At 45.6% G+C, this 17794-nt stretch overlaps 2 protein-coding genes across 9 annotated transcripts in view; both read left to right on the top strand.

Annotated features, from left to right (window-relative positions):
* Positions 1-265: 265 nt before the first annotated feature.
* PIGV (phosphatidylinositol glycan anchor biosynthesis, class V) lies at positions 266-10121 on the top strand. Of its 8 annotated transcripts, none has more exons than XM_012646008.1 (5): positions 484-506; positions 1463-3149; positions 3256-3397; positions 7033-8154; positions 9764-10121. In XM_012646008.1, exons 3-5 carry the CDS (start codon positions 3320-3322, stop codon positions 10043-10045), a joined length of 1482 nt encoding a protein of 493 aa, XP_012501462.1. In that variant the 5' UTR covers positions 484-506; positions 1463-3149; positions 3256-3319; the 3' UTR covers positions 10046-10121. The 8 variants fall into 8 exon arrangements, with proteins under 8 accessions (XP_012501467.1, XP_012501466.1, XP_012501462.1 ...); XM_012646007.1 differs by lacking the exon at positions 484-506 and adding an exon at positions 557-786; XM_012646009.1 differs by lacking the exon at positions 484-506 and having other exon boundaries at positions 557-1556; positions 1768-3149.
* Positions 10122-11559: 1438 nt separating this feature from the next.
* Positions 11560-17794, top strand: part of ZDHHC18 (zinc finger, DHHC-type containing 18) — a 68363-nt gene continuing 62128 nt past the window's right edge. Inside the window, exon 1 of the mRNA XM_012645906.1 lies at positions 11560-11594. Coding sequence (XP_012501360.1) covers positions 11560-11594 — 35 coding nt within the window. The remainder of the gene's footprint in view (positions 11595-17794) is intronic.

The following is a 17794-nucleotide window of genomic DNA, read 5'->3' as shown; positions in this document are numbered from 1 at the left end:
TGCTGGCCACAGAAACCCCAAGAGGGCTTTTCTCTGACTATTCAGAGAACATCTATTGCGTGCCAGACCCAGTGCTAAGCCGTTGTTGCCTGACAGCAGGAAAAGCGCGGCTCTGGCTTCTGTGAAGAGGCCGCGCGCGGGTCAGCCCCCAACCACGAGAGTCTTGGCCTACATCGGGAACTCGGTGAACGTCTGGGGCATGGAACTGGGGCAAGAGCACCGACTCTGAGACAGCTGCCCCGGCGCGCTAACTGAAGGCGGGGGCAGGGGGTGGGGGTTGGAGGAGGGAGAAGTGCAAGAAAGAACTCTTCAGGTGTCAGCAAGGTGAGAAGGTGCTACGCGCCGAGGCGCGGAACCGCGGTCCCCGCCCCGCACGCCCGGAGCCAACATGGCCGTCGCAGAGGGAGGCGGGGCGGCTCCGAGTCCGGGCAGGAGCGGGGCGGGGCCGCCTTCGGCGGAGCCAGCGCGCAGGCGCGGTCCGCGCGGGCCCGGATGGAGGAGCCGAGGTTCGGGCCCAGCCGGGGAGGTCGGGACCGGCAGGCGCAGAGGACCTGGCGGCAGCTTGGGAGCCCTGGCGTTCCTAGGGGAGGGAAGCTGTCAAACGGAGATGGAGAGAAATGAGGCGAAGGCCACGAAGAAGCAGGGAGCCCCGCCCCTCCGCCATAGCGGCCTCGGGCGCCGCCTCTTCCTTTTCAGCCTCCCACCCTCGCCAGCTTCCGGCGCTGTGGCCTGGCCGGGCTGCGTAGGCTCCCTAGGGAATAGTCCCCGGGCCCTGGCCTCTCTAGGGTGAGGGGTAGATGCCTGGTGCCTGGTGGGGACTGTGTCGGGAAGGAGCCGGCCAGAACGGGCTTCAGACACGGCTCGGCTAGCAGACAGCAGTCCCTTGCTTGGGACAGCCCGCGAGGCCTTTGGCCCTGAGAACGCTGGGTCAGAGCGACTTAGCCAAAGCACAGAGAATGTTAGTTTTATTCAGAGGGTTCAGGGCTCCAATTCAGCAGGCTTTCCCAAATTCTCAGATAGGGCCCACCTATCCTAAGCATACCCAGCAAGAGCATGCTCTGTCATTTGAGGAAGTACTGAGCTTGGCGTTGGGAGATCTGGGTCATAATCCTGGCCAGGGAAGAGTGCATACCCTTGGCCGGGATGCAGGCTGGTACCATGTTTCAGAAGGAAGAAACATGACACCCCCTTTAAGTAGCGTTGGGTGTGTCACTTGACCCTGGTGAACCTCAGTTTCCACATCCATAAAATGGCGATGGTAATTATGCTGGCCTCACAGTGTCTAATGAGGTCTCTGGGGCCTATTTATCTCATGGGAAAGTAAGAGTGAAACTAGTTGGTCTGCAAGTGTTCTGCCAGTTGAGAGTCTGTGATTTAGCAAAGGGGTTTTTGGGAAGTGAGGCTGACAATTAGCTGAGAAGGAGAATTGACTAGCTTTGTTTTTACTTGGTTTACCTATAAGCTAAGAATGGGCTACGAATCTTCTGTGGTCGCTGAGGCTAGAGCTTGACTCTGCAGAGAGGAAAGGAAGAATGCAAACCTGGTCAAGAGGCCAGGTGCGTTAAGTGCTTTTCTGTTCCCAACGTCTCTTCTGCATGTGGGTGGGAAGCCAATGAAGGGAAAAAGAGCGAATTCACCCTAGGGTAGGGAAGGATAGCTGTGTGAGGCTGGGTGTGTCTGTTTCCGTGATTTCTTTCGATTCAGCGAGTCATACTTTGGAAATGTTGGGTAGATTCGCAAACTACCGCTGCTCTCTGGGGTTTTCAGAAGCTTGCCTTTGAACTGAATTTTCGTGAGCGAACCGGTGTGAAGTTGGCGGCCCCTCCCTTCCTTCAGGCCCCCTGGAGATGGAGTAAGCATCAGGCGCCCCCTTGTGCTGCGGTAGGAGTACTGTTGCTGTTGGCCAACCTTGCTCCCTTTCTGGGGAAATTTGATTTTCCTGTGGCTTCTGTGACTTTGTTGTCTTGCTCTTAACATGGAGACATATATCTAGTCAGTGAACTGGTGATGCTGTATCCTGTCCCTGCCATTTCCATTCATTCAGAACATAGGTTTAAGATGCCTATTTGTATGTTAGGCCCTGAGGATATGGTTGTGACATAAAGCACTTGCCCTCACCAGCAACTTAAATAAACACTAGCAATAAATACGACAGGGCAGAGGGCAATAAGAGCATATTATGAAAGCATAGCACATAGTCTAGTGAGGATCAGAGAAGAATTCCAGAAACAAGTGATAACCAACGTAAAGGCCAGATAAGAAAGAAGAGTTTTCCAGCCCTTCTTGTTAAATTTCTCAGTTTAAATATCTTTTTCTTATAGTTCTTCACCCCAGATCGATGAGCTGCCTCTGATGCTCTTGCTCTCCTTTTGGATTTCTCAGGCTGGTGTTTGAAAGTTCTGTAGGAGCCATTGCTACTTCTTTTAGCCCAAAGAATTGTAAAAAAAAAAAAGTCTTAAAGTGCATTCTTTACCTCAGAATGGCTTTGCAGTTGTTTATACATTGCTGCCATTCCTACAAAGAGATGGAAATAACAGTTTTCTACATCTCTGGTAGTCAACTCTGTCTTCACCCTAAGTTTGTTTCAGCAGTGTGAGCTGGCTGAAGTCCTGCTGAGTGGTGGTTTTCTTTTCCTTCTCCACTTAATTTAACAGACCAGCTGAACACACATCAAAGAGCTAAGCTGGAGTGTGTAGTCATTATGGTCTTCCAGTATGGTTTTATGTCCCACTTTTGGGCCTCTGGTTTGGGACCTAGTTTATTATTCTGGGCAAGAGGAAAAGGGCACACACCAAATAATAGCAGCTACAACATAGATTTGTGTAGTACTTCACACTTTGGTCCATTTCACTGTTATGACAATTTTGTGAGATAGGCAAAAGAAAAAGACTGATCTCATTTTTTACGTAAAGAACTGAGGCTCAGAGGTACTAAAGAGAACTTGTAAGTGACAGAGTCAGAACTTGAACCCAGGTCTTTAGTCCATAGGAGCACTCAACAGGCTTTTAAATATTTTCTGTGAGCTTAGCTTTCTTTCCAGCTTTATGCGTATCCGTGTGGAACTTTTCCGACAAGAATACAGTGCTTCAGAGTGACACCTAGTGAACCCTTCTGCCTTCAGGATTCTTTTCCCTCATCTGGGAAGTTAGGTGATTGAGTTTGCTATGGTAATGCTAAAGGGGGCAGTTCCTATCATGAATTCCTTAACGAATTTGCTTTCAACCCATGTATGACATTTTCTTTCTTGGGTTTTAGAGTTTAGAAGCCTGAGAGAGCTCAGTCCTGGTAGCAACACCCCTGAATTCCTGGTGATGAGAGGATGTGGCCCCTGGACCCATCCCGGAAGGAGGTGCTGAGGTTTGCAGTCAGCTGCCGTGTCCTGACTCTGATGCTGCAGGTCAGTCTCTGATCCTTCATCCTGAATGTGCTGTTGCTACGTGACTGGGCTAGGCAGTAAGAATAGTTAGTGCCCATCTCCTTTCCACCTCTTGGGTGTGCCCGTCCGTGTGATTGGAACCACAGAGATATGGACTGAAAAGTGGTTAGGAGTCTTAGAAACGGTGTATTAACCCCTTGTTTTACACATGAAGCAACAGAGGCCCAGAAAGGTTAAATGACTTCCCCAAAGCCACATAGCAAGATAGAGAAGGGCCAGAGTTAGACCCTAACTCCTGAGCCAGTGGTCTTTCAAACAGACTGTGATGTGCTGTATCCATAGGTACTTTTAGGGTGTGACAGCTCAAAACATTGTCTTGGCCGGGCGCGGTGGCTCACGCCTGTAATCCTAGCATTCTGGGAGGCCGAGGCAGGTGGATTGCTCAAGGTCAGGAGTTCGAGACCAGCCTGAGCAAGAGCGAGACCCTGTCTCTACTAAAAAAATAGAAAGAAATGATCTGGACAACTAAAAATGTATATATACAGAAAAAATTAGCCGGGCATGGTGGCGCATGCCTGTAATCCTAGCTACTCGGGAGGCTGAGGCAGAAGGATTGCTTGAGCCCGGGAGTTTGAGGTTGCTGTCAGCTAGGCTGACGCCACGGCACTCACTGTAGCCCGGGCAACAAAGCGAGACTCTGTCTCAAAAAAACCACATTGCCTTTAGTCCCGTTACCAGGAGACTGAGCACTGTGTCAGTCAGTTGAGTGGGACAGAGGTGGCACTGTGTAAATCCTGAGATCATCTGTATGTACTCACTAATCAGTAATGGCTCCTCTTCTTCCCCCAGGCACCTCCCCTTGCTGCCTCACCCACATACAGCCCTCAATGCCTGTGCCCTTTTGCACCTCCCTTTGCCTCCCCAAGGCTGCCCTTGATACATATTTTATTAAAATTTCACATATATATGAATGACTTGGTGCCTAGCACAGTGCCCGGTGCTTAGTAGGTCCTCAGTGTATATGTTTGTAAATAAATGAATGTTGTTGAATGTATGTCAACACCCTAGGGATGTTATATTAACATAATTATGTGTGCCTTTTATCACGGCACCATTCTCTCTGAGGCTCATAGCTGCTTCCTTTGCAGAAACCTCCTTTCCTCTCTCCTCCCCCAGTATCTGAGGCATAGCAGGCTCTTTTGGGTTCCAGGATTAGTTAAACGCGTCCTCCACCTAGAGGCTAGGGCTGTTATCTGTGACTGTCACTCCTGTCCCATTTGTTTTCACTGTTTGAAGTAGCCTGATAAGGAAACTGACCAAAAAGGGAAAGAGCCTTAAAAATGGGGCTATGTTCCTGTTGCCAGGCTGGGGAGACTGAGTCAGTGATGGCTCAGCATCAGCTGAGTTTTTGACAGAGCCAAAGGAGGAATGCTGCAGATCAGTATCCGGATAGGTGTCCGGGATAGGCGGGGTAGCCAGGGCAGCTGGGTTCTAACTCAGGTGATGATTTTAGAAACAGTATGTTTCCTCTCAGCAGCTCACTCACCAACCAAAAATTTTTTAAGTACCTATTGTGTTCCAAAAACTGTGCTAGGTGGTGAAAAAATCATGGTCTCTTTTCCCATAAGTAGCTGACAATCTAATGGGGCAAAAAGACGTTTAACAATAAATGCAGTTTCATTATCCCTCCCCCATCCCCACTTTAACGCTCAAGCCCTCAGATTTTATCCCTAGTTACTGTTCATTGTTGCTGTCATTTCTCTGTCAGTGACAGCTATTCCTTGAAGGTTTTAGCTCCTGGTTCACTGTCTCTCTTCCCGGCACTACTTCCTTTGATTTTTTGGTGGTTTCAATATTAATGAAGATGATGCATGCAGTGCTCTGGTCTCTAACTTCCTTGTCCTGCTACTTTCTAGTGATCTTGTCCTCAGCACTGTCATAGTCATACCCTAAACCCCTAACCCATGCCAAATAATCTCAATTTCATGCATTGCATTCTTTGACCACTATCTCCTATCTTTCTAGCTCACCCTCTCTAGTACCTCAGTTCTAACGATTCTTCCACCCTGTCAGGATTTATAATCTATTGATCCTACTGCTGTTTCACTGTCCCTCACCCACTGCATGGCTTCAACTCCCCTTCTTACCCAGCTAAGATTCCATGGTCCATCATGGTGGTCATCCCCATGTATATATACTCAACTCTCTTGCTCCCTTCTCTCTGTCTTAGTCACAAAACAAAAGCCCAACCTTCATTAAATCCAATTCTCTGCCTACTCCTTGCCTGCATCTGCCCAGAGAAAAACACACAACTGTACTAACTAGTCTTTTTTAATTCAAGTTCACTAACCCAAGTGAGTCCTTTGTGCTACCCAGCAATCTTAGTGTATTTTCCTAGACCAGTCACCCTCCCATTCTGAAAGTTTTCTGCACATCAGAATCACCTGGGGAAGTTTTAAAAGAAAATTCCGATGCCCAGGCTGTCCCCCATACCATTTAAATCATTGACTCTGGGGGAGGGACCCAGGCATCAGTATTTTTTGAAACCCCCTGGGTGATTCCAGTGCCCAGTCTATTTGGAGAACCAGGGTCATAGATGACTTATGTTACATATTTCCCCAATACTCAATCTCAATTGATAACTTGCTTTCTTGAATGAAAACTCAGAAAAAAAGAGGGCATTAGAAGAGACCTTCCACATGCTCCCCTCATATTCATCTGTCTACCTATGTCTGCATCTCTGTGCCTTCAGTACTGAAGGTTGGATGAACTGTCTGTCCTCTTCTCTAAGGTAGCTCCTCCATCTGTATAGCAGACTCCATCCCCTTCTGCCTGCCCAGCAATCCTCCCCTCTCTCTCCTGCATATTCAGTGGTTTCCTTTTCACCGGATTATTTTCACTAGCATACAAACCCTTATCTCCCACTTTTAAAAAATTTTCTCTTGACTCTACTTTGTTATTCACCTACTACCCAATTTCTCTGCTCCCCTTACAACAAAACTCCTCAAAATCATTATCTGTCTGTACTGTCTCCAATTTCCCTTCTCCCATTCTGTTGAACTCAATCTAGGCAGCCTTCTCTCTCCTCCATTCCATTGAAATAGCTCTTGTCAAAGTCACTGGTGATCTTCACATTGCTTGCCCTCCTGACATTCCAGTGTTTGGTTTTCAGTCCCCATCTTACTTGACCTATCTACAGCATTTAGCAGAGTTGATCACTCCTTTTCTTCACTTGGTTCAAAGATACCATGCTCCTGGCTTTCCCCCTATCTCGCTGACTGTGCCTTCTTTATCTTCATTGCTGGCTTCTCATCCTCTTTCTAGCCTCTAAATGTTGACACTCAGACCTCAATCTCTTCTTTCCTCTATTTGGACTTCCTCCCTAGGGGATCTCATTCTGTCTCCTTTAAATACCAGCCATGCACTTATAACTCCTAAATTTCTATTTACTGTCCTGATCTCTCTTCTGACCTGCAGACTCATTATAGCTCACCACGTAGTTGACTTCTACACTAGAGTGTCCAGTTCAAATTTAGGTAGTACAAAACCAAACTCCTGATTCCCCCAAAACAAGTATGTTCTTCCTTATTTTATTAAATGGCAATTCTTTTCTTCCAGTTACTCAACCAAAATCCTCATTTTTCTTTACCCCACAGGCCATCTTCAATGCCATCATCCCAGATCACCATGCAGAAGCCTTCTGTCCTCCTCGACTAGCCCCCTCAGGCTCTGTGGACCAACTTGTGGAAGGTCTTCTAGGTGGCCTGTCTCGTTGGGATGCTGAACACTTCCTGTTCATTGCCGAGCATGGGTACCTGTATGAGCACAACTTTGCCTTCTTTCCTGGTTTCCCCTTGGCCCTGCTGATGACGACTGAACTACTGAGACCTTTGCGGGGATTCTTGAGCCTCCGGAGTTGCCTGCTGATTTCAGTAGCATTGCTTAATTCCTTGTTCTCTGTGCTGGCCGCAGTCGCACTTCATGACCTAGGCTGTCTGGTTTTGCACTGTCCCCGCCAGGCCTTTTACGCAGCACTGCTCTTCTGCCTCAGCCCTGCCAATGTCTTCCTGGCAGCTGGTTACTCAGAAGCTTTGTTTGCCCTCCTGACATTCAGTGCCATGGGGCAGCTGGAGAGGGGCCGAGTCTGGACTAGTGGACTCCTCTTTGCCCTTGCCACTGGTGTGCGCTCCAATGGGTTGGTCAGTGTTGGCTTCCTCATGCATTCTCAATGTCGAGGCTTTTTCTCTTCTCTTACGGTGCTGAATCCCCTGAGACAACTCTTGAAGCTGATGGCCTCTCTGTTTCTGTCAGTGCTTACACTTGGCCTTCCCTTTGCCCTTTTTCAGTATTATGCCTACACTCAATTCTGTCTGCCAGGCTCGGCTCACCCCATTCCTGAGCCCTTGGTACAGTTAGCTATGGACAAGGGCTACCGGATTGCAGAGGGAAATGAGCCGCCTTGGTGCTCCTGGGACCTTCCCCTGATATATAGCTATATCCAGGATGTCTACTGGAATGTTGGCTTTTTGAAATACTATGAGCTCAGACAGGCGCCCAATTTTCTGTTGGCCACACCAGTGGCTATACTGGTTGCCTGGGCAACATGGACATACGTGACCACCCACCCTTGGCTCTGCCTTACACTTGGGCTACAAAGAAGCAAGAACAGTAAGACCTTAGAGAAGCCTGGTCCTGGATTTCTCAGTCCTCAAGTGTTTGTGTACCTGGTCCACGCTGCGGTGTTGCTGCTGTTTGGAAGTTTGTGCATGCATGTTCAGGTGAGGTGGATTCCTAGCTGGGATAAAGATGTGGATACACTCAAAACCCCTTGGCCAAGGACAGGGAAGATAGCTAACTTCTCCCATCTGAGTAACCTGTACCTAATTTATTCATTCAGCAACTATTTGGGGGTGTTCTTTCTGCCAGACCCCGAATTAGACCTGTGAGGATGGAACATGAGTAAGATAAAATTGCTGCCCTAGTGGGTCTCATGGTATAAATAGGGAGACAGAGATTCAACTGATAAAATTATAGTACAGTGGGATGGAAGAAGGGTTACTGTTTTGAGATGTTAAAAAAAAAAAAAAGTCTTATCTAAAGTATTGTGGAAGCAGAAAGGAAAAAGTAGCTAACTCCCTGGAGGAGTGGAGATAGTTAAGCTGGGTCCTGAAGAGTAAAAAGATATTTTCCATACAGGAAGCAGAGGGGGAACATTCTAGGCAAATGGAAGGGCATGTGTGAAGACATGAGGGTTGTGAGAGGACCTGATTCAACTGAGATATAGGAATAAGCACTGAGGATATCTCTGGGGGCTTCCCCTAATATATAACTATACCCACATTGGCTTCTTGAATATTGGCTTCTGGAGGTACTCTGAGCCCAGGCAGATAACCAATTTTCTAAGGAGATATCTTTTCTAATGTGTGAGGTAACAATAAAGAGGGATGGGAAGGGTTTGATCTTACATCCAAATTTTTGTTCTTAGCTGTGGCCACACCCCAGGAAGTCTTTTTTCCCTTACTGACCTCTCCTTAGCAGTTTCTGCTTCTTAGAGGTATATATTGGCTGTGTGTAAAGTTCTCTGAGCTGTGTGCATAAGAGTCATGGGAGAAAGAGAAAGTAGCGTTCTGTGTTTGTAGCCGGATTGGCTAGTAGAGTGAGTGCCAGCAAAGCTTAGGGTCTCCAGGTTAGATGAGGGAGGCCATTGGAGACTGGGCTCTGAACTCTGCAAAGAGGGAGAATGTTGAACCACAGGATCCTCTACCCCTTTCTCTCTACTCTGACACCCCCCTGGGGTAAGGGAACCACCTCAGGTTCCCAAGTCAACAGCCCACAGTTTAGAGTCCAGGCCCTAGACTAAAATTAGACCCCATAGAGTTTTTAGTATTGATTGACTCATTATTATGGTAATTAGTCTTTAGCTATGTTTATTTGTAACACAGAGGTTGCCTGGCTGGTGTCACATTTATCTTTTTTTTTTTTTTGAGACAGAGTCTCACTTTGTTGCCCAGGCTAGAGTGCCGTGGCGTCAGCCTAGCATGCTAATTTTTTCTGTGTATTTTTAGCTGCCCAAGTAATTTCTTTCTATTTTTGGTAGAGACGGGGTCTCACTCTTGCTCAGGCTGGTCTCAAACTCCTGAGCTCAAACGATCTGCCCGCCTCGGCCTCCCAGAGTGCTAGGATTACAGGCGTGAGCCACCGCGCCCGGCCCCATCCTTATGTTTATAAGATAGATCCTAAACTCTGCTGAATTTCTTTTCCAGCATAATACATTTCTAGTTGTGGGGGCCCATAGTTCACCCAGCAGCAGAGAAGTCCCCAGGCTGGTCTAATTTGAGTCAGTGACATTTCAATAAATGTGTGGGTTTCCCCCCTCATGATTTCTAGGTCCTCACCAGGTTTTTGGGGTCCTCCACTCCCATTGTGTACTGGTTTCCAGCTCACTTGCTTCAGGATCAAGAGCCACTGTTGAGATCTCTAGAGACTGTGCTTTGGAAGCCTCCTGCAGGAGACTCCCCACCAGGACGAAAGGTCCCCAGAAATTCTATCATGGGACTTTTGTACAACTGGAAGACCTGTTCTCCAGTCACACGATACATTCTAGGCTACTTCCTGAGTTACTGGCTCCTGGGACTACTCCTACATTGCAACTTCCTGCCTTGGACATGACTTGGAATCTCCAGGGACAGTCTGGAAGCCAGCTTTACTCAGGGATCTGAAAGTAAAAATACACATTGGGACTTCCTGCACTGTCCTGGGATCATTACTGTGTCCATTAGAATCTCTCTTTGAAGGCTGGTCAGGAATGGGAGGAGTGTGAGCCATAGAGAGCCCTTTCTGGTCCTGGTTAGGGCAAATTTTAGAATAGTAACTATTTTTACTGTAAGTGAAGATTATCTTATTCCAAGTTTAAAGTACACCTGGATCTTTCTAGTCAGTCAGTGAAGGGACAGTTGTTTTTTTTTTTTTTTTTTTTGAGACAGAGTCTCACTGTCTTGCCTGGGCTAGAGTGCCGTGGCATCATCATAGCTCACAGCAACCTCAAACTCCTGGGCTCAAGCGATCCTCCTGCCTCAGCCTCCCGAGTAGCTGGGACTATAGGCACACGCCACCATGCCCGGCTAATTTTTTTCTATATATTTTTAGCTGTCCGATTAATTTCTTTCTATTTTTGGTAGAGACGGGGTCTCGCTCTTGCTCAGGCTGGTCTCGAACTCCTGAGCTCAAACGATCCGCCCGCCTCGGCCTCCCAGAGAGCTAGGATTACAGGCGTGAGCCACTGCGCCCGGCCTGAAGGGACAGTTTTAAACCTACCACTGACCCATGCATAAATTTAAATATAAATTATTAAAAGCAAATTTCATCAAAGGCTTTAGCTAACAGGCTGGTGGTAGTCCCCACAAGATGGTGCAGGCCTCAACAGTGCAGTGGCAGTGGTAAAGTGGGACCATCTTTTCTAAATAGACATTGTTTCTGGTGACTTTTTCATGATCTGCGTGTTTGTTTATATGAAAAATATTACAAAGATATGCAAATTAAACTACTTTCAATTATACATGCAATGAATTACCTTTTTAAAAATAATACAGGCTGGTCCGACGGTAGTGGGTTATCAGAACTTATTAACATTAGTGTCACTAAACTTCGTATTCAACCCCCCACTGCTAAATTTGACTGGCTTTTAAAAAAAAATAAATAAATAAAAATAATACAAATCACTTGGGGAAAAAAAGTCAGGGTAAGAAGAATGTGGCAGGAGCAAGTCTCCAAATGGTCATCTCAGTAAAACCCTGTTAACACCCTGTGTGACTTGGGAGTGTTTTCAGAGCCTTAGTTACCTCCTCTGAAACTAGGGGAAATGCTGTTATCCTTCGGGGTGGGGGGTGGAGGTGGTGAACCATATAGTCTCCTGTAGATCCCTTTCAGCTGTAAGATCTTAACAACTGCCCTAAACAACAGAATCATCCCAGTGTAAACACTGAGGGGGAGGCTTGAACATGTGATTTTAGGAGAAAATATCTCTAGTTCTGTTTTCAGCAATTAGAAGAAACTCTTCCTCTACCCCGAGGGTGCAGCCCTAAGGACTAACTTACGTGATCTTTCCTTTGAATGAGGGAAAGCAGTGACACCTGGCAAATAAGGCTTCTTGCCCTGCAGCGCCTGTGCTTGCTTGATTGGTAGACATGGGTCAGAGGAGCCGCCGCGGCAGCATGAATTGGTAAATTGTAGGTAAGTCCAAGGCTGAATGAAATGGCATTTGCCTTGTGCTTCCTGGCCTCCATTTGGTCATGAGCCTGTCACTCTAATGGTAGTAAGATCATTGACCCCTGCTGAGCTATTTTTGCCCATTCCTTGAGCCAGAGTTCGGCTCTGTATCATCACCTCTCTTATTCCAGATTTGAGCCAAAAATTCCAATAAGCAGAAACTCTTCAAAACAGATGGGTAATCACAAGCAGCTTCTGGAGAGCCCTGAGAATTGGAATTTTGACACACTCCCTCCGACCGTGACAGAAAGCTAAACTTGCCAGCTGAAGGGAAGCTCCTGGCTGAGCCCCAGCACCCTCTGTCGGAGCTTCTGGTCAGCCTGGCCAATAGGCATTTCCCATCCATCGCCACAGCGTTAGCACAGCTGAGAGAATTTGGTCCAGAGTCAAATGCTTCTGAAAATGTACACACAGATCGGGGCAGCCCTCTGCTTTCTGCCAAGACACCGAGTGCCCTTCTTGGCAAAAGATGATCACCCCTGCCCTAGTGTCTCCCTAGTTGGCAGAAACTGTTCGCTCTCTCCTCGCCAACAGCTGCAAATCCAGGGACTTCTGCCCTGTGTACAGGAGGAGTTAGGGTCCTGTTTCAGCTCTATTGCTAAGGTAGGACCACAGGGTTCTTTGCTCTCGGATTCTCCTCTTGGCCTCCTTTGGGGGGTAATCAGGACTGACAATTCCCCTGCTGGAAGAGGTGACTCAAACCCCACAGGATAGGTGTAATTTCACTGCTCGGGCAGTCTCAGCTTAACCCCCACACTAGATCTCCTCGTGCCCAGAAACCCTGCAACTGAGGACCCCAGCTAGGTGGACGCTCCTAGTACAGCCTGGAGACAGACACAGTTTTCTCTGTGGCCTTGGAGGGATCCAGTTGCTGTTCTCTAAGGATCTAAGGAATGGGCTGATTTTATGGCCAGCAGCTGTCCTTTTATCATCCTATTAACAGTCTTTAATAGTCTGGGAGAGGGACATGAACAGCCCAAGGCAGGAAGCTTCCTGTTTACCCTGAGGTCCAACAATGCCACAGCTGGGTGGGGTGTCTACAATTTCAGAGAAAAGTCATTTCCTTCTGAGACCCTGCTGAAACAGAAACCAGATGCCTCATGTACCTGGAAGTAGATGCTTTTTTGTTCTTTAATAAAGGTGGGAGGAGAGGGTGCGTTTGACATGTCTTTACCAGTCCCCTGGAAAAAAAATCACTTCTTGAACAGATCCTCTCACTGTCATCTAAAAATGCAATATGTGAGGGCTCAAGGGATTTGAAATTAATTGATTCTTTCAGCAATTGTTTATTAATACCTATTTTAGGGGAATAAAGATGACTCAGCTATGCCTCCTGTCCTCAAATAACTGTCTAATAGAGTTGCCAGCAGATACACAGAAACATTAATCAAGGTAGAAAGTGAGCAAATGTGGGGAGTGAAAGGACTCTTAAACTTCTTGCTCTATATTTCGCTATTTGAACTTTTAATGATGAGGACAAATTAAAGTTTTGCCTGCGCACGTAGAAAAAGGTGAGGTGTAGAGCATGTCCTCTGTAAATTCACACAAGGTGGAGATCCCTTCCAGCTTGAGGTAGCTGAAAAGACTTGGTGGAGAAATGGCAGTTGAGCTGGACTTTGAAGGGTAGGTAGGATTTGAAAGTTAAGGGTAGAGAATGAAAACAGAAGGCAGGAAATGGAACAGGACAGGACAGGGAGAGCTCAGTATGAGCGGAGCTGAGGTGTTACTGTTGCCAACTAGGCCTTGAAATCAGCCCCAAGCCCAGCTCTACTGTGTACAAGCTGGGTAAACTTGAGCTGGATACTGAATCTCTAAGCCTTAGTTTACTCATCTGTAAAATGTAGATAATACTATCTACCTCATAGATATGAATAAAAACATCTGTTAGGGTAGCTCTGGGAATTAACTATTACCACATGAAAAGTATCTAGAACAGGCCAGGCCTGGTGGCTCATGCCTGTAATTCCAGCACTTTGGGAGGCTGAGGTGGGAGGATCGCTTGAGGTCAGGCGTTTGAGACCAGCCTGGGCAATATAGCAAGACCCTGTCTCTACAAAATGTAAAAAAATTAGCCAGACATGATGGTGCATGCTTGTAGTCCCAGCTTACTTGGTAGGCTGAGGCAGGAAGATCACTTGAGCCCAGGAGTTTGAGGTTGCTGTGAGCTATGATGACACCACTGCACTCTAGCCTGGGTGACAGAGCAAGAACCTGTCTCAAAAAAAAAAAGTGTCTAGAACAGTGCTAACAAAGGAATAGCTGCATTTTGAACATGTTGAATTTACGATGCCAGCAGCACATTCATGTGCCAGGAAATGTGGAACTGGAGATGAGGAGAGGGGTCAGGGAGCCATCCACACAGACATGACAATTACGGCAGCCATGATTTGGGTGGGATTGTCAAAAGAAAGAGTAGAGACAGAGAAGGAAGAGGGGCTGTAAGACTTTGGGCAAGGGACTCAACCTCTCAAAACTGTTTTCTCATCTGTAAAATGGGGGTGACAGCATCTACCACACAGAATAGTTAGGAAGATAAAGCACTTAGCATAGTTCCTGGCATATAGTAAGAGCTTCATGAATGGTAGCTATTTTATTATCATTAAAGGATCAGAAACAAGTTATATTGTTGGGGGGAAAGAGAGTTTCAAAAAGAAAGAAATGGTTAACAGGGTCATATGATATTAAGGTTAAGGAAAGAATAAGAGGCCAGGCACAATGGTTCATGCCTATAATCCCAGAACTTTGGGAGGCCCGAGCAGGAGGATCACTTGAGCCCAAGAGTTCAAGACCAGCCTGGGCAACATAGTGAGACCCCTTCTCTACAAACACAAAAATTAAAAAATTAGCTGGGTGTGGTGGTGTGCTCCTGTATTCTCAGCTACTCAGGAGGCTGAGGCGAGAGGATCACTTGAGCCCAGAAATTTGAGGTTACAGTGAGCTATGATCAGGCCACTGCACTCCAGCCTGGGCAACAAAGCAAGACCCTGTCTCTAAAAAATAAATAAATAAGTAAAAAGTTACGAAGCACCTTCTTTAGACTTAAAAAAAGGAAAGAATGAGAAAAGCTATTGAATTTAGGGCTTGGGGTAGGCTAACTGCTATACCAAACAACTCCCCAAGCTCAGTGGCTTAATAATAAAATAGTAATGAAAGTTCCTTTCTTGTTTATGGTAGTCTAGTGAGGTTTGGGAAGGGAGGCCTGTTCCACCCAGGCTTCTCCATTTTGTGACGCCGCTCTCTTCTAGCTCCTTAGAGTCCTCTACTTTCAGAGAGGTTTTAAGGGGCCAGCCTGGAATAGATGCACATCATTTTCACTGTCTAGAACCTAGTCACATGGCCACATCTAACTGCAAAGAAGTTAGGGTTCCCAGGTAAAATACAGCATGCCCAGTTAACATTTCCATTTCAGGTAAACAACAAATAATTTTTTGGTATAATTATGTTCCAAATATTGCATGGGGCATACTTCTACTAAGAATTTCTTCATTGTTTACTGGAATTCAAATGTAACTGGGCATCCTGTATTTTTACTTGCTAAATCTGGCAGCCCTACTGGGAATGGAAGCCTGGCTGTGGGTTCAAGAAGAAGAGAACACAGATATTTGTATGTCACAGTTTGTCTTTTTGAGTCAAATACCTGTTTCTCCTCACAGAATACACTCACTCCGTCCCAAGGGAAATAGCCCCAAATCTCATCTAGTCACTATATTCAGCTCAATATCTCTTAATCAGCTTCAGATATGGTTCCTTATGGTGCTTTATCAACTGAAAAACCAAGTTATCTGCACTTCGGAAACATACCCAATAAACGTTGGTTGAGCCAGAAAAAGATAACGTCAATACAAACTCCCTTTCAGAAAAGGAAAGCATGGAAGAGGTTCAACAGCAACTGGTCCAAAGCAATTCTGAACTCCCACTGGCCAGGCATATCAAAGCCTCCTTCCCTGGGGCTGAGGGAATTTCCTTGATTGGACCCCGTCCATTGTTCTTCATGGGCTCCTGGATGTGCCTCGGGAAGCTCTTCCTTGTTGACACCCTTCATGGCCACATCAGATACGGGCTTTGGGGAATATGACCGACTTCTTGGAGAATGCTCAGCTTTCATCAACTGCTTCCTACTGGTGAAAGCAATAGGGGCCTAAAGTCTCTACCAAAGGCTCTGTGTGTGTGTGGATGTGGTAACACATACATAAAACTTGGCATTTTAACCATTTAAAAAATTGTGGTAAAATATACATAACATAAAATTTACCATTTTAATGGTTACGAAGTATACAGTTCTGTGGCTTAAGTACATTCACATTGTTGTGCAACCATCTCCAGAACTCTTTCATCTGATACTGAAACTCCATACCCCTAAAACAATAACTTCACATTCCTACTACTTTCTAACCCCTGGCAACCACCATTCTACTTTCTTGTCTCTATAAATGTGCCTACTCTAGGTACCTCATATATATAAGTGGCGTCATGCAATATTTGTCCTGTTGTGTCTGACTTATTTCACTTAAGACATTATTTCATAACATCTTCAAGTTTCATCCCTATTGTGGCTTGTATCAGAATTTCCTTTCTTTTTAAGACTGAATGATATTCCATTGTACCACATCTTGTTTCTCCATTTCTCCATCAGTGGACACTTGGGTAACTTCCACCTCGTGGCTATTATGAATAATGCTGTTATGAACATGGGTGTACAAATATATGTTCAAATCCTTGATTTCAATTCTTTTGGGTATATAGCCAGAAGTAGAATTGTTGAATCATACGGCAATTCTGTAATCTAATTTTTTGAGGAACTACCGTACTGTTTTCCACAGCAGTTGCACCATTTTCCAGTCCCACCAGAAAATACAAAAGGGTTCCAATTTCTCTATATCCTCACAAACACTTGTTATTTTCTGTCGTTTTTTAAAATAATAGCCACCCTATTGGCTATTATTGGTGTGAAGTGATATTTCATTTTGGTTTTAATTAAATTTCCCTGATGATTCGTGGCATTGAACATGATTTCATGTGCTTATTGGCCATTTGTGTATCTTCGGAGAAATGTCTCTTCAGGTCCTTTGCCCATTTTTTGAGTGGTTTTTTTTTTTTTTAAGCTCAACAGGGTCTAGTTTTTTTGTTGAGTTGTTGGAGTTCTTTCTATATTTTAAATATTAATCTCTTACAAATATATGATTTGCAAATATTTTCTCCCATTCTGTGGGTTGCCTTTTCACCCTGTTGATAGTGTCCTGTGATGCACAAAAGTTTTTAGTTTTGTCGAAGTTCAACTTATCTACTTTATTTTCTTCCTTTTTTAAAAGGAATTACTCAGTGCTCGCTTTGGCAGCACATATATTAAAATTGGAACGATACAGAGAAGATTAGCATGGCCCCTGTGTGAGGATGACACGCAAATTCGTGAAGCCGCTCCATTATAAAATAAAAAAAGAAGAAAACAATTTTAAAAATTAAAAAAAAAAGAAAAGAAAAGAAAGGAATCACTCACACTGTGTCCTTTCCCTCTAACTCCCGGGAAGGGAGAGAACGATCAATAGCAAATGGCTGTTGCAGCCAAGCAACACCAAGAGCAGGCTTCACGCTCAGAAGAGAACGCTGCGCCTCCTTCTGGTGGTTTCTGGTGCTCTACACATTCAGAGAAATTTCTCTAGTAAGAAACTGTAGAAATGATCCCTGAAAGTACAGTCTTAATTTATCTTCTTTTGTTGCGTGTGCTTTTGGTGTCATATCCAAGAAATCATTGCCAAATCCAATTGTCATGAAATTTTCTTCTAAGAGTTTTATCATTTCAGCTCTTATGTTTGGGTCTTTGATCCATTTTGGGTTAATTTTTGTATATGATGTAAGATAAGGGTGCAATTTCATTCTTTTACATGTGGATACCCAGTTTTCCCAGCACCATTTGACTGAACTTTCCCCATTGAATGGTCTTGGCATCCTGATCGAAAATTATTAGCTGTCCCAGCCGAAGCAAGAGTGAGATCTCATCTGTACTAAAAATAGAAAAAATTGGCCAGGCAACTGAAAATAGAAAAAATTATCTGGGCATGGTGGCACACACCTGTAGGCCCAGCTACTCAGGAGGCTGAGGCAGGAAGCTTGCTTGAACCCAGCAGTCTGAAGTTGCCATGAGCTAGGCTGATGCCA

The sequence above is a fragment of the Propithecus coquereli genome, unplaced genomic scaffold (genome assembly GCF_000956105.1).
Source record: "Propithecus coquereli isolate 6110/MARCELLA unplaced genomic scaffold, Pcoq_1.0 Scaffold239, whole genome shotgun sequence".
Lineage (NCBI taxonomy): Eukaryota > Metazoa > Chordata > Mammalia > Primates > Indriidae > Propithecus > Propithecus coquereli.
This window is presented reverse-complemented; position numbering and strand designations above follow the sequence as displayed.